This window comes from Salvelinus fontinalis, chromosome 1 (assembly GCF_029448725.1).
Source record: "Salvelinus fontinalis isolate EN_2023a chromosome 1, ASM2944872v1, whole genome shotgun sequence".
NCBI lineage: Eukaryota > Metazoa > Chordata > Actinopteri > Salmoniformes > Salmonidae > Salvelinus > Salvelinus fontinalis.
This window is the reverse complement of record NC_074665.1, coordinates 10,389,495-10,414,371: the sequence shown is the minus strand read 5'-3', so window position 1 is coordinate 10,414,371 and position 24,877 is coordinate 10,389,495. Positions and strand designations below refer to the sequence as shown.

Genomic DNA, 24,877 nt, shown 5'->3' with positions numbered 1-24,877 from the left:
ATGCAGTGCCTTAGACCGCTGCGCCACTCGGGAGACGCAAAGTAAACCAATAAGTAATATAAAGACTAAAGGTGAGATGCTATACTTTATTATCTCAGAGGGAAAATCTGACAGAGCATCCAAATAAACACATAACAATGTACATTGTGTCAATTCATTCGAACACTGTCATCATAATGTACACCCCCTCCCCACCCGCACAAACTGCACACCCCCTCCCCACCCGCACAAACTGCACACCCCCTCCCCACCCGCACAAACTGCACACCCCCTCCCCACCCGCACAAACTGCACCCCCCCTCCCCACCCGCACAAACTGCCCCCCCCACACACAAACTGCCATTCGTTCATGCCAGGCAAGGCTGTGACGAGGTGACACCTCCACATGATGAGGCCCTACAGGCCAGGCTCCAGTCCATTATCATCAGCCTCTGTGTCTCCCCTACTGTTTAACAGATTTATTGACAGGGGGACAGTCATGTTTGTATCTGTTCAAACATAAAAGCCGTGTGTCTCACCAACTCTTGATGCACAGCCAGTTTAGGAGCCAGTCTGGTTCTGGGGTTTCTATGGTTCTCCTTGCGCACCTCATCCTGAAAAACACCAGCACAGAGATGAGAGTTAGGAGACCAGGGAAAGAGAGATGAGACTTGGGAGACCAGGGAGAGAGAGATGAGACTTGGGAGACCAGGGAGAGAGACCATAGAGAGAGAGATGAGACCAGGGAGAGCGAGACCAGGGAGAGAGAGATGAGATTTAGGAGACCAGTGAGAGAGAGAGAGGTGAGACTTGGGAGACCAGGGAGAGAAAGATGAGACCAGGGATAGAGAGATGAGATTTAGGAGACCAGTGAGAGAGAGAGATGAGACTTGGGAGACCAGGGAGAGAAATATGAGACCAGGGATAGAGACCATGGAGAGAGATGAGATTTAGGAGACCAGGGAGAGCGAGACCAGGGAGAGAGAGAGATGAGATTTAGGAGACCAGTGAGAGAGAGAGGTGAGACTTGGGAGACCAGGGAGAGAAAGATGAGACCAGGGATAGAGAGATGAGATTTAGGAGACCAGTGAGAGAGAGAGATGAGACTTGGGAGACCAGGGAGAGAAATATGAGACCAGGGATAGAGACCATGGAGAGAGATGAGATTTAGGAGACCAGGGAGAGCGAGACCAGGGAGAGAGAGAGATGAGATTTAGGAGACCAGTGAGGGAGAGAGAGAGATGAGATTTAGGAGACCAGTGAGAGAGAGAGGTGAGACTTGGGAGACCAGGGAGAGAGAGATGAGATTTAGGAGACCAGTGAGAGAGAGAGATGAGACTTGGGAGACCAGGGAGAGAGGAGAGACCAGGGAGAGAGATATGAGATTTAGGAGACCAGGGAGAGAGGAGAGACCAGGGAGAGAGGAGAGACCAGGGAGAGAGGAGAGACCAGGGAGGGAGGAGAGACCAGGGAGGGAGGAGAGACCAGGGAGGGAGGAGAGACCAGGGAGGGAGGAGAGACCAGGGAGGGAGGAGAGACCAGGGAGGGAGGAGAAACCAGGGAGAGAGGAGAGACCAGGGAGAGAGGAGAGACCAGGGAGAGAGGAGAGACCAGGGAGGGAGGAGAGACCAGGGAGGGAGGCGAGACCAGGGAGAGAGGAGAGACCAGGGAGAGAGGAGAGACCAGGCAGGAAGAGGGGAGCGGTACCTGAGATGGGAGTTCATGCGTTGCTCTCCTTTTAGCTGGACTTCGCCATCCGCTCTTCTTAAAAAAAAGAAAGAGGTTTGTTATAAAGTTAGCAAGAATAACCTGAGTCTAATACACCGAGGGCTATATGTGTCAACCATGTACCAGGTAACTAACCAACCACAAAGACGCATAGAACATCTGACATTGATGTTATATTGACACGTGAATTACATCAGTACTAAAAGGCTACAAGGGCGTGTCATAATGTTTAGATAAATAGTTTAACAGCACATTTAAAAGTTGTAGAAGCTTCAACTTCTGGTGCTTCAAATGCATTTATCTTTAATTCTAAAACCATTGCTCTGTTTATGTGTTTGTTGTGAACCTTAAATAAAATAATTAACCGTCTAAAAGATTTAGTGGCTGTGTTTTTTTTACACCTGGATCACTGAAGGCAGAGAGAAAGCTGATAAAACCCACATCATGAATTTAAAATAAAACCTTTATTACTAAATAGAAAACATTGTGAAAAATATTTTGAATTGAACTCCAACTTTCCCTTGTCGTCATCTCTCAACATATCTTTCTTCATATCGTGATCAACAGAATGCTTGGCACTTTATTCCCAGCAGTGGGGAGTCAGAGACACGGGGGAGTCAGAGACACAGACCTCAGGGAAAGACTTGTTTTTGTGTCCAATCAGATAACAGAAAGGCTGAGTAACACTAAAGATAGGACCAGGAACATCAGAGCTCCCAAAGACTCCCCCGCGGTGTTGTATAGCTAGTTACCATGTTGTTAACTAGGGGCGGCAGGTAGACTAGTGGTTAGAGCGTTGGGCTAGTAACCGAAAGGTTGCTAGATCGAATCCCCGAGCTGACAAGGTACAAATCTGTCGTTCTGCCCCTGAACAAGGCAGTTAACCCACTGTTCCCCGGTAGGCCATCATTGTAATTTTTAGTTTTATTTATTTCACCTTTATTTAACCAGGTAGGCTAGTTGAGAACAAGTTCTCATTTGCAACTGCGACCTGGCCAAGATAAAGCATAGCAGTGTGAACAGACAACAACACAGAGTTACACATGGAGTAAACAATAAACAAGTCAATAACATGGTAGAAAAAAAAAGAGAATCTATATACAATGTGTGCAAAAGGCATGAGGTAGGCAATAAATCGAGTAATTACAATTTAGCAGATTAACACTGGAGTGATAAATCATCAGATGATCATGTGCAAGAAGAGATACTGGTGTGCAAAAGAGCAGAAAAGTAAATAAATAAAAGCAGTATGGGGGTGAGGTAGGTAAATTGGGTGGGTAGTTTACAGATGGACTATGTACAGCTGCAGCGATCGGTTAGCTGCTCGGATAGCAGATTTTTCAAGTTGTTGAGGGAGATAAAAGTCTCCAACTTCAGAGATTTTTGCAATTCGTTCCAGTCGCAGGCAGCAGAGAACTGGAAGGAAAGGCGTCCAAATGAGGTTTTGGCTTTAGGGATGATCAGTGAGATACCCCTGCTGGAGCGCGTGCTACGGGTGGGTGTAGCCATCGTGACCAGTGAACTGAGATAAGGCGGCACTTTACCTAGCATAGCCTTGTAGATGACCTGGAGCCAGTGGGTCTGACGACGAACATGTAGCGAGGGCCAGCCGACTAGGGCATACAGGTCGCAGTGGTGGGTCGTATAAGGTGCTTTAGTAACAAAACGGATGGCACTGTGATAAACTGCATCCAGTTTGCTGAGTAGAGTATTGGAAGCTATTTTGTAGATGACATCCGCGAAGTCGAGGATCGGTAGGATAGTCAGTTTTACTAGGGTAAGTTTGGCGGCGTGAGTGAAGGAGGCTTTGTTGCGGAATAGAAAGCCGACTCTAGATTTGATTTTGGATTGGAGATGTTTGATATGAGTCTGGAAGGAGAGTTTGCAGTCTAGCCAGACACCTAGGTACTTATAGATGTCCACATATTCTAGGTCGGAACCGTCCAGGGTGGTGATGCTAGTCGGGCGTGCGGGTGCAGGCAGCGAACGGTTGAAAAGCATGCATTTGGTTTTACTAGCGTTTAAGAGCAGTTGGAGGCCACGGAAGGAGTGTTGTATGGCATTGAAGCTCGTTTGGAGGTTAGATAGCACAGTGTCCAAGGAAGGGCCGGAAGTATACAGAATGGTGTCGTCTGCATAGAGGTGGATCAGGGAATCGCCCGCAGCAAGAGCAACATCATTGATGTATACAGAGAAAAGAGTTGGCCCGAGAATTGAACCCTGTGGTACCCCCATAGAGACTGCCAGAGGACCGGACAACATGCCCTCCGATTTGACACACTGAACTCTGTCTGCAAAGTAGTTGGTGAACCAGGCAAGGCAGTCATTAGAAAAACCGAGGCTACTGAGTCTGCCGATAAGAATATGGTGATTGACAGAGTCGAAAGCCTTGGCCAGGTCGATGAAGACGGCTGCACAGTAATGTCTTTTATCGATGGCGGTTATGACATCGTTTAGTACCTTGAGCGTGGCTGAGGTGCACCCGTGACCGGCTCGGAAACCAGATTGCACAGCGGAGAAGGTACGGTGGGATTCGAGATGGTCAGTGATCTGTTTGTTGACTTGGCTTTCGAAGACCTTAGCTAGGCAGGGCAGGATGGATATAGGTCTGTAACAGTTTGGGTCCAGGGTGTCTCCCCCTTTGAAGAGGGGGATGACCGCGGCAGCTTTCCAATCCTTGGGGATCTCAGATGATACGAAGGAGAGGTTGAACAGGCTGGTAATAGGGGGTGCGACAATGGCGGCGGACAGTTTCAGAAATAGGGGGTCCAGATTGTCAAGCCCAGCTGATTTGTATGGGTCCAGGTTTTCCAGCTCTTTCAGAACATCTGCTATCTGGATATGGGTAAAGGAGAAGCTGGGGAGGCTTGGGCGAGTAGCAGCGGGGGGGGTGGGGCTGTTGGCCAAGGTTGGAGTCGCCAGGAGGAAGGCATGGCCAGCCATTGAGAAATGTTTGTTGAATAAGAATTTGTTTTTAACTGACTTGCCTAATTTAATTAAATAAAGGTTCAAATATATACAGTATATATATTTTTAAGTACAGGCAGTGGACCAAACCCCTCTCTGCCGTCAGCGCTCTCTCTCTCTCTCACACAGACACACACCTTTCCCAAGTCCTCGGGTGAATCCCAATAGTATTTCCTTGTTTCCTCATGTCCTCGTCTCCTTCTCAAAGCACATTGGACCAAAAGATCTGAGGTTCCTCCCCTCAGAACTTCTTAGGGAGGTGAGGAATCAAGTAAATAAAATGGAGATTCACTCCTCCCCTATCTCCCCCATCGTCTCTCCTCCCCTCTCTCCTCCCCCCCTCTGGGACAGTCAGTAATAGAATTACTTTAGTCTCAAACTGAAGAGGTTTAATACCATAAATACTCCTCCTATACGGACTTAATACTGCACCATAGCCTTCACTCACCTCCACCTCCCCCTACGCCGCAGCGGCAGAGACCCACCTCCCCCTACGCCGCAGCGGCAGAGACCCACCTCCCCCTACGCCGCAGCGGCAGAGACCCACCTCCCCCTACGCCGCAGCGGCAGAGACCCACCTCCCCCTACGCCGCAGCGGCAGAGACCCACCTCCCCCTACGCCGCAGCGGCAGAGACCCACCTCCCCCTACGCCGCAGCGGCAGAGACCCACCTCCCCCTACGCCGCAGCGGCAGAGACCCACCTCCCCCTACGCCGCAGCGGCAGAGACCCACCTCCCCCTACGCCGCAGCGGCAGAGACCCACCTCCCCCTACGCCGCAGCGGCAGAGACCCACCTCCCCCTACGCCGCAGCGGCAGAGACCCACCTCCCCCTACGCCGCAGCGGCAGAGACCCACCTCCCCCTACGCCGCAGCGGCAGAGACCCACCTCCCCCTACGCCGCAGCGGCAGAGACCCACCTCCCCCTACGCCGCAGCGGCAGAGACCCACCTCCCCCTACGCCGCAGCGGCAGAGACCCACCTCCCCCTACGCCGCAGCGGCAGAGACCCACCTCCCCCTACGCCGCAGCGGCAGAGACCCACCTCCCCCTACGCCGCAGCGGCAGAGACCCACCTCCCCCTACGCCGCAGCGGCAGAGACCCACCTCCCCCTACGCCGCAGCGGCAGAGACCCACCTCCCCCTACGCCGCAGCGGCAGAGACCCACCTCCCCCTACGCCGCAGCGGCAGAGACCCACCTCCCCCTACGCCGCAGCGGCAGAGACCCACCTCCCCCTACGCCGCAGCGGCAGAGACCCACCTCCCCCTACGCCGCAGCGGCAGAGACCCACCTCCCCCTACGCCGCAGCGGCAGAGACCCACCTCCCCCTACGCCGCAGCGGCAGAGACCCACCTCCCCCTACGCCGCAGCGGCAGAGACCCACCTCCCCCCACGCCGCAGCGGCAGAGACCCACCTCCCCCCACGCCGCAGCGGCAGAGACCCACCTCCCCCCACGCCGCAGCGGCAGAGACCCACCTCCTCCTACGCAGCGGCAGAGACCCACCTCCTCCTACGCCGCGGCAGAGACCCACCTCCTCCTACGCCGCGGCAGAGACCCACCTCCTCCTACGCCGCGGCAGAGACCCACCTCCTCCTACGCCGCGGCAGAGACCCACCTCCTCCTACGCCGCGGCAGAGACGCACCTCCTCCTCCGCCGCGGCAGAGACCCACCTCCTCCTCCGCCGCGGCAGAGACCCACCTCCTCCTCCTACGCGGCAGAGACCCACCTCCTCCTCCTACGCGGCAGAGACCCACCTCCTCCTCCTACGCCGCAGCAGAGACCCACCTCCTCCTCCTACGCCGCAGCAGAGACCCACCTCCTCCTCCTACGCCGCAGCAGAGACCCACCTCCTCCTCCTACGCCGCAGCAGAGACCCACCTCCTCCTCCGCCGCAGCAGAGACCCACCTCCTCCTCCGCCGCAGCAGAGACCCACCTCCTCCTCCTACGCAGCAGAGACCCACCTCCTCCTCCTACGCAGGAGAGACCCACCTCCTCCTACGCAGCAGAGACCCACCTCCTCCTACGCAGCAGAGACCCACCTCCTCCTACGCAGCAGAGACACTACACTACATCGACTCATTATATTCACACAACAGCCATGCGTGTGTTAGATGTAACAGGAAACTCTATAATTTACTTCCATAAAAAGAAGCACAAGCCTTTCATTTCAATGCATAATGTAAGATGGGGCAGTGAACTATTAATATGTTGAACAACTTGCTCTTCAGATGAACCTAATTAACACTTCATTATGGCTTATCTGAGGCTATTTAAACATTTTGCTTCTTGCTTGGTTTCTTATGCCATTGCAATTAGATAGGTGGGTGACTCCTGACTTTGGACATGGGATAACAGAACTGCTGCAGTACCAATTCTCTCTCTGTAAAATGTATTTAAGATGACTGACAGGAGAGAGACCACCGCCTGAATGGTAAGACGGACAGGGTCTGCAACTAGTGGCAGAAGGACCACACAGTTGTACCCTGGACTGAACCTGCAGTAACGTCCCTCGCTGCACGTTAACACCGTCTACCTTGTCAATCTCAGAGCTCTTCCTCTTGCGGGTGATTTTGACGTTGACCACGGCCTCTCCCTGGCGTTTCAGGGCCATCCTGTTGGGCTGCAGCGGGCTGAAGGAGATCTCCAGCTCCGGCTTGGGGAAGCGGCTGGTCCTGCCTCCTTCTGTGGAGATCTCTGAGGAGTCTAGCACCGACGGGTAGCCCCCAGATGCCTACAGACAGACAGGGGTACACAGGATGACAGTGAGTGTGAGTTAACCTACAGGAAGGAGTGTCTAGTCAGTCGGGTTAACCTACAGGAAGGAGTGTCTAGTCAGTCGGGTTAACCTACAGGAAGGAGTGTCTAGTCAGTCGGGTTAACCTACAGGAAGGAGTGTCTAGTCAGTCGGGTTAACCTACAGGAAGGAGTGTCTAGTCAGTCGGGTTAACCTACACGAAGGAGTGTCTAGTCAGTCGGGTTAACCTACACGAAGGAGTGTCTAGTCAGTCGGGTTAACCTACACGAAGGAGTGTCTAGTCAGTCGGGTTAACCTACAGGAAGGAGTGTCTAGTCAGTCGGGTTAACCTACAGGAAGGAGTGTCTAGTCAGTCGGGTTAACCTACAGGAAGGAGTGTCTAGTCAGTCGGGTTAACCTACAGGAAGGAGTGTCTAGTCAGTCGGGTTAACCTACAGGAAGGAGTGTCTAGTCAGTCGGGTTAACCTACAGGAAGGAGTGTCTAGTCAGTCGGGTTAACCTACAGGAAGGAGTGTCTAGTCAGTCGGGTTAACCTACAGGAAGGAGTGTCTAGTCAGTCGGGTTAACCTACAGGAAGGAGTGTCTAGTCAGTTGGGTTAACCTACAGGAGTGTCTAGTCAGTTGGGTTAACCTACAGGAAGGAGTGTCTAGTCAGTTGGGTTAACCTACAGGAAGGAGTGTCTAGTCAGTTGGGTTAACCTACAGGAAGGAGTGTCTAGTCAGTTGGGTTAACCTACAGGAAGGAGTGTCTAGTCAGTTGGGTTAACCTACAGGAAGGAGTGTCTAGTCAGTTGGGTTAACCTACAGGAAGGAGTGTCTAGTCAGTTGGGTTAACCTACAGGAAGGAGTGTCTAGTCAGTTGGGTTAACCTACAGGAGTGTCTAGTCAGTTGGGTTAACCTACAGGAAGGAGTGTCTAGTCAGTTGGGTTAACCTACAGGAAGGAGTGTCTAGTCAGTTGGGTTAACCTACAGGAAGGAGTGTCTAGTCAGTTGGGTTAACCTACAGGAAGGAGTGTCTAGTCAGTTGGGTTAACCTACAGGAAGGAGTGTCTAGTCAGTTGGGTTAACCTACAGGAGTGTCTAGTCAGTTGGGTTAACCTACAGGAAGGAGTGTCTAGTCAGTTGGGTTAACCTACAGGAAGGAGTGTCTAGTCAGTTGGGTTAACCTACAGGAAGGAGTGTCTAGTCAGTTGGGTTAACCTACAGGAAGGAGTGTCTAGTCAGTTGGGTTAACCTACAGGAAGGAGTGTCTAGTCAGTTGGAACAATACAGCATGATGTTCTGACAGATGATGTCATTCTAACGCGACACACGTTGCTTGGAGCCATCAGGGCTGCACATCGTGGAACTCATCTTTAAAAACCAAGATTTTTCTTAATCTATGTGAAAATAGCTCATAAATCACTGCGCTCCCCCTTGACTACCGTAGCTATGGAACTAGTGACGGGCATTCCGAGTCTTTCAGTGAGCCGGATCATTTAGCTCCATTCACCTAAATGAGTCGTTTAGTAGTGCTTAAAATGGACCTAAAACCATGACAAAATTGTCAATCTCTAATTTAAAGCCTAGAACATTGTGAAATGCCAGTTCAAATATATTTTTACCTGACAAAATAATTAGATCTGCCCGCCCCCACCAAAAAATGTTTTTTACTCACTGCAAAAATGAGTGTGGACTAGAATGAGGCTCTCTCCCCACTTTCTATTGTTTCTGCAGTAATTTATGTTTTTATAACAAAAAATCCTTACTCGGAGTGTCTCCTGACGCAAGAAGGTAACCATGTTGGATTGATTCAATAGCTCACATAACCTTGGTTCCATTCGTAAACTTCCATCAGAGCAGACGGACATGGCGCTAACTGACATAAGACATGCAGATGAGAACCTAGCCTTGGAAACCCGACACCTTGGCAACAGCAGTGACTCCCAACAAACCACGAGGCAGACGTGCCAGAACGTCACAACTTGAAACCAAGGTTTGCAGGCTAAACCTTTTGCAGTGTTTTTAGCGAAGGTAGTTGATGAGAACTAGCCACTTGTGAAATGCTCTCATTTAAAAAAAATAACCTCAGTGATCTCCATCTTGATGGCTACTATTTTGTCGTGGGGGACGTGGGCAACAGGCGGATAAAGGCAGTGACGTACTTCCTGTACGCCAAACGGACGTTTCCTTACGTACAGACGTGTTAAGCCGGAAGATTGGAACATTGCAGGAGGAAACCCAGACGTCTAGAGAGATTACCTGACTGGTCCTCTTCAACGTCTTTACGCCGTGTACTCGTTGACTGTTGCCATGGAGACTCCTCTCACGGACTTTGGGAGGGCACTCCTCTGCTTTAGTCTGCGAGAGACATCATGAACAACATCCATTGTATTAACAAGACCAACATACAACATATGGATAAGGGATTGAATACAAAGTTATATTTTGGGATAATGTGTACTGTACTGTAGAGGAGAGCTTGCAAGTAGGCGTTTCACTGTACACCCCTGTATCCTGAGCACGAGACCAATAAACTTTGATTTGGACTGTTCCCTCACCTGATTGGATGTCTCTCTGTGTCTAGTAGGGGCTGAGACGTCGCTGCTGGCTTCGGATGCAGTTTTCAGTTGTTCCTTCAGGTTAAGAATCTCAGCGTCTCTGTCAGACAGAAGGCCCTGCAGCTCCACCACCTCCACCTGGCCACGGTCTCTCTGGGGGGAGAGGGAAGAATAATACAACGCTAAGGAAACAGTGGACCAATAATGCCATCAATACATATGGTCCAAAGGTGTGTTCTTTAGCATGCTTCAGTACCACAAAAAAGGTCACTGAAAGTGAACTGTGTCCCCATTACAGAGTTTGTGTCCGTTTTTATTTCAAATTCAAAATAATTGATAATAATATCAAAAACAATTCATTTGTAGAGCGCATTTCAACACGCATAAAATAAGTGCAACAACAAGTGCAAAATACAAATCATTTAAAATTGAAATGACCAAGAACCCTGCACCCAACCGTAACGCTGGATTGTCTTGGACTTCTAACCCCTTCTAAACATCATGCGTTCTGGATTTAAACCATTGGATTCGTCTATTTCTTCTGCATCTGTGTGATTAACTGAGCTGAGCGGTGTTTGAGACAAGGGCCGATCCTGCAAAAGGGGGACGGGTCTTTTTTTTATTACAAAAAACGTCCGTAGAGTCCGAATGGTTAGAGCTACAAACTATTGAAAGCTATCAATGAAAAGCTGAAAAGTCTCACGAACACACACATGTAACATGTTTTGCTCTTACGACGCTCACAAGCTACACATAGACAATCATAAGAAATCCCAGGACATAGTGTCTATAATACTGTTATAACCTCACATAGTTGCTGTCAAAGACTCCAAACAGTTGTCACTGACTAGTTGGATATCATTGGAGGCTGCTGAGGGGAGGCCGGCTCATAATAATGTGTAGTTGGATATCATTGGAGGCTGCTGAGGGGAGGCCGGCTCATAATAGTGTGTAGTTGGATATCATTGGAGGCTGCTGAGGGTAGGCCGGCTCATAATAATGTGTAGTTGGATATCATTGGAGGCTGCTGAGGGGAGGCCGGCTCATAATAATGTGTAGTTGGATATCATTGGAGGCTGCTGAGGGGAGGCCGGCTCATAATAATGTGTAGTTGGATATCATTGGAGGCTGCTGAGGGGAGGCCGGCTCATAATAATGTGTAGTTGGATATCATTGGAGGCTGCTGAGGGTAGGCCGGCTCATAATAATGTGTAGTTGGATATCATTGGAGGCTGCTGAGGGGAGGCCGGCTCATAATAATGTGTAGTTGGATATCATTGGAGGCTGCTGAGGGGAGGCCGGCTCATAATAATGTGTAGTTGGATATCATTGGAGGCTGCTGAGGGGAGGCCGGCTCATAATAATGTGTAGTTGGATATCATTGGAGGCTGCTGAGGGGAGGCCGGCTCATAATAATGTGTAGTTGGATATCATTGTAGGCTGCTGAGGGGAGGCCGGCTCATAATAATATGTAGTTGGATATCATTGGAGGCTGCTGAGGGGAGGCCGGCTCATAATAATGTGTAGATGGATATCATTGGAGGCTGCTGAGGGGAGGCCGGCTCATAATAATGTGTAGTTGGATATCATTGGAGGCTGCTGAGGGGAGGCCGGCTCATAATAGTGTGTAGTTGGAGATCATTGGAGGCTGCTGAGGGGAGGCCGGCTCATAATAATGTGTAGTTGGATATCATTGGAGGCTGCTGAGGGGAGGCCGGCTCATAATAATGTGTAGTTGGATATCATTGGAGGCTGCTGAGGGGAGGCCGGCTCATAATAATGTGTAGTTGGATATCATTGGAGGCTGCTGAGGGGAGGCCGGCTCATAATAATGTGTAGTTGGATATCATTGGAGGCTGCTGAGGGTAGGCCGGCTCATAATAATGTGTAGTTGGATATCATTGGAGGCTGCTGAGGGGAGGCCGGCTCATAATAATGTGTAGTTGGATATCATTGGAGGCTGCTGAGGGGAGGCCGGCTCATAAAAATGTGTAGTTGGATATCATTGGAGGCTGCTGAGGGGAGGCCGGCTCATAATAATGTGTAGTTGGATATCATTGGAGGCTGCTGAGGGGAGGCCGGCTCATAATAATGTGTAGTTGGATATCATTGTAGGCTGCTGAGGGGAGGCCGGCTCATAATAATATGTAGTTGGATATCATTGGAGGCTGCTGAGGGGAGGCCGGCTCATAATAATGTGTAGATGGATATCATTGGAGGCTGCTGAGGGGAGGCCGGCTCATAATAATGTGTAGTTGGATATCATTGGAGGCTGCTGAGGGGAGGCCGGCTCATAATAATGTGTAGTTGGAGATCATTGGAGGCTGCTGAGGGGAGGCCGGCTCATAATAATGTGTAGTTGGATATCATTGGAGGCTGCTGAGGGGAGGCCGGCTCATAATAATGTGTAGTTGGATATCATTGGAGGCTGCTGAGGGGAGGCCGGCTCATAATAATGTGTAGTTGGATATCATTGGAGGCTGCTGAGGGGAGGCCGGCTCATAATAATGTGTAGTTGGATATCATTGGAGGCTGCTGAGGGGAGGCCGGCTCATAATAATGTGTAGTTGGATATCATTGGAGGCTGCTGAGGGGAGGCCGGCTCATAATAATGTGTAGTTGGATATCATTGGAGGCTGCTGAGGGGAGGCCGGCTCATAATAATGTGTAGTTGGATATCATTGGAGGCTGCTGAGGGGAGGCCGGCTCATAATAATGTGTAGTTGGATATCTTTGGAGGCTGCTGAGGGGAGGCCGGCTCATAATAATAGCTGGAATGGAGTAAATGGAATGGCATCCAACACATGGAAACCATGGAAACCATGTGTTTGATTCCATTCCACTGATTCCGCTCCAGCCATTACCACAGGCCCGTTCTCCCTCATTAAGGTGCCACCAACTTCCTGTATTGGATATTCATTTCCCAGTGAGAAAACAATTTCTGTACTTACAGCATTCATTTAAATACTGTTGACGTGATATGGCTACAGGTTCATCTGCCTCACCTAAAGCCCATTCTGGTGGGAAGCTGCTATAGACCACCAAGTGATAACAGTCTATCTGGATAACATGTGAAATGCTTGATAATGTACATTACCAGTCTGTACAGTAGATCCTGCCACATACAGTACCAGTCTGTACAGTAGACCCTGCCACATACAGTACCAGTCTGTACAGTAGACCCTGCCACATACAGTACCAGTGTGTACAGTAGACCCTGCCACATACAGTACCAGTCTGTACAGTAGACCCTGCCACACACAGTACCAGTCTGTACAGTAGACCCTGCCACAGACCAGTCTGTACAGTAGACCCTGCCACACACAGTACCAGTCTGTACAGTAGACCCTGCCACATACAGTACCAGTCTGTACAGTAGACCCTGCCACACACAGTACCAGTCTGTACAGTAGACCCTGCCACATACAGTACCAGTCTGTACAGTAGACCCTGCCACACACACTACCAGTCTGTACAGTAGACCCTGCCACATACAGTACCAGTCTGTACAGTAGACCCTGCCACACACAGTACCAGTCTGTACAGTAGACCCTGCCACACACAGTACCAGTCTGTACAGTAGACCCTGCCACAGACCAGTCTGTACAGTAGACCCTGCCACACACAGTACCAGTCTGTACAGTAGACCCTGCCACATACAGTACCAGTCTGTACAGTAGACCCTGCCACATACAGTACCAGTCTGTACAGTAGACCCTGCCACACACACTACCAGTCTGTACAGTAGACCCTGCCACACACACTACCAGTCTGTACAGTAGACCCTGCCACATACAGTACCAGTCTGTACAGTAGACCCTGCCACATACAGTACCAGTACCAGACACCACACATACAGTACCAGTCTGTACAGTAGACCCTGCCACACACACAGTACCAGTCTGTACAGTAGACCCTGCCACATACACTACCAGTCTGTACAGTAGACCCTGCCACATACAGTACCAGTCTGTACAGTAGACCCTGCCACACACACTACCAGTCTGTACAGTAGACCCTGCCACATACAGTACCAGTCTGTACAGTAGACCCTGCCACACACAGTACCAGTCTGTACAGTAGACCCTGCCACATACAGTACCAGTCTGTACAGTAGACCCTGCCACACACACTACCAGTCTGTACAGTAGACCCTGCCACACACACTACCAGTCTGTACAGTAGACCCTGCCACACACACACTACCAGTCTGTACAGTAGACCCTGCCACACACAGTACCAGTCTGTACAGTAGACCCTGCCACAGACCAGTCTGTACAGTAGACCCTGCCACACACAGTACCAGTCTGTACAGTAGACCCTGCCACATACAGTACCAGTCTGTACAGTAGACCCTGCCACACACAGTACCAGTCTGTACAGTAGACCCTGCCACACACACTACCAGTCTGTACAGTAGACCCTGCCACACACAGTACCAGTCTGTACAGTAGACCCTGCCACACACACTACCAGTCTGTACAGTAGACCCTGCCACATACAGTACCAGTCTGTACAGTAGACCCTGCCACACACAGTACCAGTCTGTACAGTAGACCCTGCCACACACACTACCAGTCTGTACAGTAGACCCTGCCACACACAGTACCAGTCTGTACAGTAGACCCTGCCACACACACTACCAGTCTGTACAGTAGACCCTGCCACACACAGTACCAGTCTGTACAGTAGACCCTGCCACACACAGTACCAGTCTGTACAGTAGACCCTGCCACATACAGTACCAGTCTGTACAGTAGACCCTGCCACACACACTACCAGTCTGTACAGTAGACCCTGCCACATACAGTACCAGTCTGTACAGTAGACCCTGCCACACACAGTACCAGTCTGTACAGTAGACCCTGCCACACACAGTACCAGTCTGTACAGTAGACCCTGCCACAGACCAGTCTGTACAGTAGACCCTGCCACACACAGTACCAGTCTGTACAGTAGACCCTGCCACATACAGTACCAGTCTGTACAGTAGACCCTGCCACATACAGTACCAGTCTGTACAGTAGACCCTGCCACACACACTACCAGTCTGTACAGTAGACCCTGCCACACACACTACCAGTCTGTACAGTAGACCCTGCCACATACAGTACCAGTCTGTACAGTAGACCCTGCCACATACAGTACCAGTACCAGACACCACACATACAGTACCAGTCTGTACAGTAGACCCTGCCACACACACAGTACCAGTCTGTACAGTAGACCCTGCCACATACACTACCAGTCTGTACAGTAGACCCTGCCACATACAGTACCAGTCTGTACAGTAGACCCTGCCACACACACTACCAGTCTGTACAGTAGACCCTGCCACATACAGTACCAGTCTGTACAGTAGACCCTGCCACACACAGTACCAGTCTGTACAGTAGACCCTGCCACATACACTACCAGTCTGTACAGTAGACCCTGCCACACACACTACCAGTCTGTACAGTAGACCCTGCCACACACACTACCAGTCTGTACAGTAGACCCTGCCACACACACACTACCAGTCTGTACAGTAGACCCTGCCACACACAGTACCAGTCTGTACAGTAGACCCTGCCACAGACCAGTCTGTACAGTAGACCCTGCCACACACAGTACCAGTCTGTACAGTAGACCCTGCCACATACAGTACCAGTCTGTACAGTAGACCCTGCCACACACAGTACCAGTCTGTACAGTAGACCCTGCCACACACACTACCAGTCTGTACAGTAGACCCTGCCACACACAGTACCAGTCTGTACAGTAGACCCTGCCACACACACTACCAGTCTGTACAGTAGACCCTGCCACATACAGTACCAGTCTGTACAGTAGACCCTGCCACACACAGTACCAGTCTGTACAGTAGACCCTGCCACACACACTACCAGTCTGTACAGTAGACCCTGCCACACACAGTACCAGTCTGTACAGTAGACCCTGCCACACACACTACCAGTCTGTACAGTAGACCCTGCCACACACACTACCAGTCTGTACAGTAGACCCTGCCACATACAGTACCAGTACCAGACACCACACATACAGTACCAGTCTGTACAGTAGACCCTGCCACACACACAGTACCAGTCTGTACAGTAGACCCTGCCACATACACTACCAGTCTGTACAGTAGACCCTGCCACATACAGTACCAGTCTGTACAGTAGACCCTGCCACAGACCAGTCTGTACAGTAGACCCTGCCACACACAGTACCAGTCTGTACAGTAGACCCTACCACATACAGTACCAGTCTGTACAGTAGACCCTGCCACACACAGTACCAGTCTGTACAGTAGACCCTGCCACATACAGTACCAGTCTGTACAGTAGACCCTGCCACACACACTACCAGTCTGTACAGTAGACCCTGCCACATACAGTACCAGTCTGTACAGTAGACCCTGCCACACACAGTACCAGTCTGTACAGTAGACCCTGCCACACACAGTACCAGTCTGTACAGTAGACCCTGCCACAGACCAGTCTGTACAGTAGACCCTGCCACACAGTACCAGTCTGTACAGTAGACCCTGCCACATACAGTACCAGTCTGCACAGTAGAACCTGCCACACACAGTACCAGTCTGTACAGTAGACCCTGCCACACACAGTACCAGTCTGCACAGTAGAACCTGCCACACACAGACCAGTCTGTACAGTAGACCCTGCCACACACACTACCAGTCTGCACAGTAGACCCTGCCACACACACTAGCAGTCTGTACAGTAGACCCTGCCACAGACCAGTCTGTACAGTAGACCCTGCCACACACAGTACCAGTCTGTACAGTAGACCCTGCCACATACAGTACCAGTCTGTACAGTAGACCCTGCCACACACACTACCAGTCTGTACAGTAGACCCTGCCACACACAGTACCAGTCTGTACAGTAGACCCTGCCACACACAGTACCAGTCTGTACAGTAGACCCTGCCACAGACCAGTCTGTACAGTAGACCCTGCCACACACAGTACCAGTCTGTACAGTAGACCCTGCCACATACAGTACCAGTCTGTACAGTAGACCCTGCCACATACAGTACCAGTCTGTACAGTAGACCCTGCCACACACACTACCAGTCTGTACAGTAGACCCTGCCACACACACTACCAGTCTGTACAGTAGACCCTGCCACATACAGTACCAGTCTGTACAGTAGACCCTGCCACATACAGTACCAGTACCAGACACCACACATACAGTACCAGTCTGTACAGTAGACCCTGCCACACACACAGTACCAGTCTGTACAGTAGACCCTGCCACATACACTACCAGTCTGTACAGTAGACCCTGCCACATACAGTACCAGTCTGTACAGTAGACCCTGCCACACACACTACCAGTCTGTACAGTAGACCCTGCCACATACAGTACCAGTCTGTACAGTAGACCCTGCCACACACAGTACCAGTCTGTACAGTAGACCCTGCCACATACAGTACCAGTCTGTACAGTAGACCCTGCCACACACACTACCAGTCTGTACAGTAGACCCTGCCACACACACTACCAGTCTGTACAGTAGACCCTGCCACAGACACACAACCAGTCTGTACAGTAGACCCTGCCACACACAGTACCAGTCTGTACAGTAGACCCTGCCACAGACCAGTCTGTACAGTAGACCCTGCCACACACAGTACCAGTCTGTACAGTAGACCCTGCCACATACAGTACCAGTCTGTACAGTAGACCCTGCCACACACAGTACCAGTCTGTACAGTAGACCCTGCCACATACAGTACCAGTCTGTACAGTAGACCCTGCCACACACAGTACCAGTCTGTACAGTAGACCCTGCCACACACACTACCAGTCTGTACAGTAGACCCTGCCACACACAGTACCAGTCTGTACAGTAGACCCTGCCACACACACTACCAGTCTGTACAGTAGACCCTGCCACATACAGTACCAGTCTGTACAGTAGACCCTGCCACACACAGTACCAGTCTGTACAGTAGACCCTGCCACACACACTACCAGTCTGTACAGTAGACCCTGCCACACACACTACCAGTCTGTACAGTAGACCCTGCCACACACACTACCAGTCTGTACAGTAGACCCTGCCACACACACTACCAGTCTGTACAGTAGACCCTGCCACATACAGTACCAGTACCAGACACCACACATACAGTACCAGTCTGTACAGTAGACCCTGCCACACACACAGTACCAGTCTGTACAGTAGACCCTGCCACATACACTACCAGTCTGTACAGTAGACCCTGCCACATACAGTACCAGTCTGTACAGTAGACCCTGCCACAGACCAGTCTGTACAGTAGACCCTGCCACACACAGTACCAGTCTGTACAGTAGACCCTGCCACATACAGTACCAGTCTGTACAGTAGACCCTGCCACACACACAGTACCAGTCTGTACAGTAGACCCTGCCACACACACTAGCAGTCTGTACAGTAGACCCTGACACACACAGAACCAGTCTGTACAGTAGACCCTGCCACATACAGTACCAGTACCAGACCCTGCCACATACAGTACCAGTCTGTACAGTAGACCCTGCCACACACAGTACCAGTCTGTACAGTAGACCCTGCCACACACAGTACCAGTCTGTACAGTAGACCCTGCCACAGACCAGTCTGTACAGTAGACCCTGCCACATACAGTACCAGTCTGTACAGTAGACCCTGCCACACACAGTACCAGTCTGTACAGTAGACCCTGCCACACACAGTACCAGTCTGTACAGTAGACCCTGCCACACACAGTACCAGTCTGTACAGTAGACCCTGCCACACACAGTACCAGTCTGTACAGTAGACCCTGCCACAGACCAGTCTGTACAGTAGACCCTGCCACATACAGTACCAGTCTGTACAGTAGACCCTGCCACATACAGTACCAGTCTGTACAGTAGACCCTGCCACACACAGTACCAGTCTGTACAGTAGACCCTGGCACACACAGTACCAGTCTGTACAGTAGACCCTGCCACACACACAGTACCAGTCTGTACAGTAGACCCTGCCACACACACAGTACCAGTCTGTACAGTAGACCCTGCCACATACAGTACCAGTCTGTACAGTAGACCCTGCCACATACAGTACCAGTACCAGACACCACACATACAGTACCAGTCTGTACAGTAGACCCTGCCACACACACAGTACCAGTCTGTACAGTAGACCCTGCCACATACACTACCAGTCTGTACAGTAGACCCTGCCACATACAGTACCAGTCTGTACAGTAGACCCTGCCACACACAGTACCAGTCTGTACAGTAGACCCTGCCACATACAGTACCAGTCTGTCCAGTAGACCCTGCCACACACAGTACCAGTCTGTACAGTAGACCCTGCCACACACAGTACCAGTCTGTACAGTAGACCCTGCCACACACACTACCAGTCTGTACAGTAGACCCTGCCACACACAGTACCAGTCTGTACAGTAGACCCTGCCACACACAGTACCAGTCTGTACAGTAGACCCTGCCACATACAGTACCAGTCTGTACAGTAGACCCTGCCACACACACTACCAGTCTGTACAGTAGACCCTGCCACACACAGTACCAGTCTGTACAGTAGACCCTGCCACACACACTACCAGTCTGTACAGTAGACCCTGCCACACACACTACCAGTCTGTACAGTAGACCCTGCCACACACACTACCAGTCTGTACAGTAGACCCTGCCACACACAGTACCAGTCTGTACAGTAGACCCTGCCACACACAGTACCAGTCTGTACAGTAGACCCTGCCACAGACCAGTCTGTACAGTAGACCCTGCCACACACAGTACCAGTCTGTACAGTAGACCCTGCCACACACAGTACCAGTCTGTACAGTAGACCCTGCCACATACAGTACCAGTCTGTACAGTAGACCCTGCCACACACAGTACCAGTCTGTACAGTAGACCCTGCCACACACACAGTACCAGTCTGTACAGTAGACCCTGCCACACACACTAGCAGTCTGTACAGTAGACCCTGCCACACACAGTACCAGTCTGTACAGTAGACCCTGCCACATACAGTACCAGTACCAGACACCACACATACAGTACCAGTCTGTACAGTAGACCCTGCCACACACACTACCAGTCTGTACAGTAGAACCTGCCACACACACTACCAGTCTGTACAGTAGACCCTGCCACATACAGTACCAGTCTGTACAGTAGACCCTGCCACATACAGTACCAGTACCAGACCCTGCCACATACAGTACCAGTCTGTACAGTAGACCCTGCCACACAGTACCAGTCTGTACAGTAGACCCTGCCACACACAGTACCAGTCTGTACAGTAGACCCTGCCACAGACCAGTCTGTACAGTAGACCCTGCCACATACAGTACCAGTCTGTACAGTAGACCCTGCCACATACAGTACCAGTCTGTACAGTAGACCCTGCCACATACAGTACCAGTCTGTACAGTAGACCCTGCCACATACAGTACCAGTCTGTACAGTAGACCCTGCCACATACAGTACCAGTCTGTACAGTAGACCCTGCCACACAGTACCAGTCTGTACAGTAGACCCTGCCACACACAGTACCAGTCTGTACAGTAGACCCTGCCACAGACCAGTCTGTACAGTAGACCCTGCCACATACAGTACCAGTCTGTACAGTAGACCCTGCCACATACAGTACCAGTCTGTACAGTAGACCCTGCCACATACAGTACCAGTCTGTACAGTAGACCCTGCCACATACAGTACCAGTCTGTACAGTAGACCCTGCCACATACAGTACCAGTCTGTACAGTAGACCCTGCCACATACAGTACCAGTCTGTACAGTAGACCCTGCCACATACAGTACCAGTCTGTACAGTAGACCCTGCCACATACAGTACCAGTCTGTACAGTAGACCCTGCCACACACACAGTACCAGTCTGTACAGTAGACCCTGCCACATACAGTACCAGTCTGTACAGTAGACCCTGCCACACATACAGTACCAGTCTGTACAGTAGACCCTGCCACATACAGTACCAGTCTGTACAGTAGACCCTGCCACATACAGTACCAGTCTGTACAGTAGACCCTGCCACACACACTACCAGTCTGTACAGTAGACCCTGCCACACACAGTACCAGTCTGTACAGTAGACCCTGCCACACACACTACCAGTCTGTACAGTAGACCCTGCCACATACAGTACCAGTACCAGACACCACACATACAGTACCAGTCTGTACAGTAGACCCTGCCACACACAGTACCAGTCTGTACAGTAGACCCTGCCACACACAGTACCAGTCTGTACAGTAGACCCTGCCACATACAGTACCAGTCTGTACAGTAGACCCTGCCACACACAGTACCAGTCTGTACAGTAGACCCTGCCACACACAGTACCAGTCTGTACAGTAGACCCTGCCACACACACTACCAGTCTGTACAGTAGACCCTGCCACACACACTACCAGTCTGTACAGTAGACCCTGCCACACACACAGTACCAGTCTGTACAGTAGACCCTGCCACACACAGTACCAGTCTGTACAGTAGACCCTGCCACATACAGTACCAGTCTGTACAGTAGACCCTGCCACATACAGTACCAGTCTGTACAGTAGACCCTGCCACACACAGTACCAGTCTGTACAGTAGACCCTGCCACATACAGTACCAGTGTGTACAGTAGACCCTGCCACATACAGTACCAGTCTGTACAGTAGACCCTGCCACATACAGTACCAGTCTGTACAGTAGACCCTGCCACACACACAGTACCAGTCTGTACAGTAGACCCTGCCACACACACAGTACCAGTCTGTACAGTAGACCCTGCCACACACAGTACCAGTCTGTACAGTAGACCCTGCCACACACAGTACCAGTCTGTACAGTAGACCCTGCCACACACAGTACCAGTCTGTACAGTAGACCCTGCCACATACAGTACCAGTCTGTACAGTAGACCCTGCCACACACACTACCAGTCTGTACAGTAGACCCTGCCACACACAGTACCAGTCTGTACAGTAGACCCTGCCACACACAGTACCAGTCTGTACAGTAGACCCTGCCACACACAGTACCAGTCTGTACAGTAGACCCTGCCACATACAGTACCAGTCTGTACAGTAGACCCTGCCACATACACTACCAGTCTGTACAGTAGACCCTGCCACATACAGTACCAGTCTGTACAGTAGACCCTGCCACACACACTACCAGTCTGTACAGTAGACCCTGCCACATACAGTACCAGTCTGTACAGTAGACCCTGCCACACACAGTACCAGTCTGTACAGTAGACCCTGCCACACACACAGTACCAGTCTGTACAGTAGACCCTGCCACACACAGTACCAGTCTGTACAGTAGACCCTGCCACATACAGTACCAGTCTGTACAGTAGACCCTGCCACACACAGTACCAGTCTGTACAGTAGACCCTGCCACATACAGTACCAGTCTGTACAGTAGACCCTGCCACATACAGTACCAGTCTGTACAGTAGACCCTGCCACATACAGTACCAGTACCAGACACCACACATACAGTACCAGTCTGTACAGTAGACCCTGCCACACACACAGTACCAGTCTGTACAGTAGACCCTGCCACATACACTACCAGTCTGTACAGTAGACCCTGCCACATACAGTACCAGTCTGTACAGTAGACCCTGCCACACACAGTACCAGTCTGTACAGTAGACCCTGCCACATACAGTACCAGTCTGTACAGTAGACCCTGCCACACACTACCAGTCTGTACAGTAGACCCTGCCACACACACAGTACCAGTCTGTACAGTAGACCCTGCCACACACAGTACCAGTCTGTACAGTAGACCCTGCCACAGACCAGTCTGTACAGTTGACCCTGCCACACACAGTACCAGTCTGTACAGTAGACCCTGCCACATACAGTACCAGTCTGTACAGTAGACCCTGCCACATACAGTACCAGTCTGTACAGTAGACCCTGCCACACACAGTACCAGTCTGTACAGTAGACCCTGCCACACACACAGTACCAGTCTGTACAGTAGACCCTGCCACACACACTAGCAGTCTGTACAGTAGACCCTGCCACACACAGTACCAGTCTGTACAGTAGACCCTGCCACATACAGTACCAGTACCAGACACCACACATACAGTACCAGTCTGTACAGTAGACCCTGCCACACACACTACCAGTCTGTACAGTAGACCCTGCCACACACACTACCAGTCTGTACAGTAGACCCTGCCACATACAGTACCAGTCTGTACAGTAGACCCTGCCACATACAGTACCAGTACCAGACCCTGCCACATACAGTACCAGTCTGTACAGTAGACCCTGCCACACACAGTACCAGTCTGTACAGTAGACCCTGCCCCACACAGTACCAGTCTGTACAGTAGACCCTGCCACAGACCAGTCTGTACAGTAGACCCTGAAACATACAGTACCAGTCTGTACAGTAGACCCTGCAACATACAGTACCAGTCTGTACAGTAGACCCTGCCACACAGTACCAGTCTGTACAGTAGACCCTGCCACACACAGTACCAGTCTGTACAGTAGACCCTGCCACACACACAGTACCAGTCTGTACAGTAGACCCTGCCACATACAGTACCAGTCTGTACAGTAGACCCTGCCACATACAGTACCAGTCTGTACAGTAGACCCTGCCACATACAGTACCAGTCTGTACAGTAGACCCTGCCACATACAGTACCAGTCTGTACAGTAGACCCTGCCACACAGTACCAGTCTGTACAGTAGACCCTGCCACATACAGTACCAGTCTGTACAGTAGACCCTGCCACATACAGTACCAGTCTGTACAGTAGACCCTGCCACATACAGTACCAGTCTGTACAGTAGACCCTGCAACACACAGTACCAGTCTGTACAGTAGACCCTGACACACACAGTACCAGTCTGTACAGTAGACCCTGCCACAGACCAGTCTGTACAGTAGACCCTGCCACACACAGTACCAGTCTGTACAGTAGACCCTGCCACACACAGTACCAGTCTGTACAGTAGACCCTGCCACATACAGTACCAGTCTGTACAGTAGACCCTGCCACATACAGTACCAGTCTGTACAGTAGACCCTGCCACATACAGTACCAGTCTGTACAGTAGACCCTGCCACATACAGTACCAGTCTGTACAGTAGACCCTGCCACACACAGTACCAGTCTGTACAGTAGACCCTGCCACACACAGTACCAGTCTGTACAGTAGACCCTGACACACACAGTACCAGTCTGTACAGTAGACCCTGCCACAGACCAGTCTGTACAGTAGACCCTGCCACATACAGTACCAGTCTGTACAGTAGACCCTGCCACATACAGTACCAGTCTGTACAGTAGACCCTGCCACATACAGTACCAGTCTGTACAGTAGACCCTGCCACATACAGTACCAGTCTGTACAGTAGACCCTGCCACACACAGTACCAGTCTGTACAGTAGACCCTGCCACACACAGTACCAGTCTGTACAGTAGACCCTGCCACACACACTACCAGTCTGTACAGTAGACCCTGCCACACAGTACCAGTCTGTACAGTAGACCCTGCCACACACAGTACCAGTCTGTACAGTAGACCCTGCCACACACACAGTACCAGTCTGTACAGTAGACCCTGCCACATACAGTACCAGTCTGTACAGTAGACCCTGCCACATACAGTACCAGTCTGTACAGTAGACCCTGCCACATACAGTACCAGTCTGTACAGTAGACCCTGCCACATACAGTACCAGTCTGTACAGTAGACCCTGCCACACAGTACCAGTCTGTACAGTAGACCCTGCCACATACAGTACCAGTCTGTACAGTAGACCCTGCCACATACAGTACCAGTCTGTACAGTAGACCCTGCCACATACAGTACCAGTCTGTACAGTAGACCCTGCAACACAC

General features: G+C 51.0%; 1 protein-coding gene across 2 annotated transcripts in view; it reads right to left on the bottom strand.

The window, feature by feature from the left end:
- The window catches only part of kif20ba (kinesin family member 20Ba), a 62,442-nt gene that overhangs the window by 3,476 nt on the left and 34,089 nt on the right, over positions 1–24,877 (bottom strand). Inside the window, exons 26-30 of one of the 2 annotated variants that reach the window (XM_055866708.1) lie at positions 9,975–10,127; positions 9,676–9,774; positions 7,212–7,409; positions 1,687–1,740; positions 519–593 (exon numbers count right to left, since the gene is read on the bottom strand). In XM_055866708.1, coding sequence (XP_055722683.1) covers positions 519–593; positions 1,687–1,740; positions 7,212–7,409; positions 9,676–9,774; positions 9,975–10,127 — 579 coding nt within the window. Of the gene's footprint in view, positions 1–518; positions 594–1,686; positions 1,744–7,211; positions 7,410–9,675; positions 9,775–9,974; positions 10,128–24,877 lie in introns of both variants that reach the window. The other variant, XM_055866622.1, reaches the window with a different exon arrangement.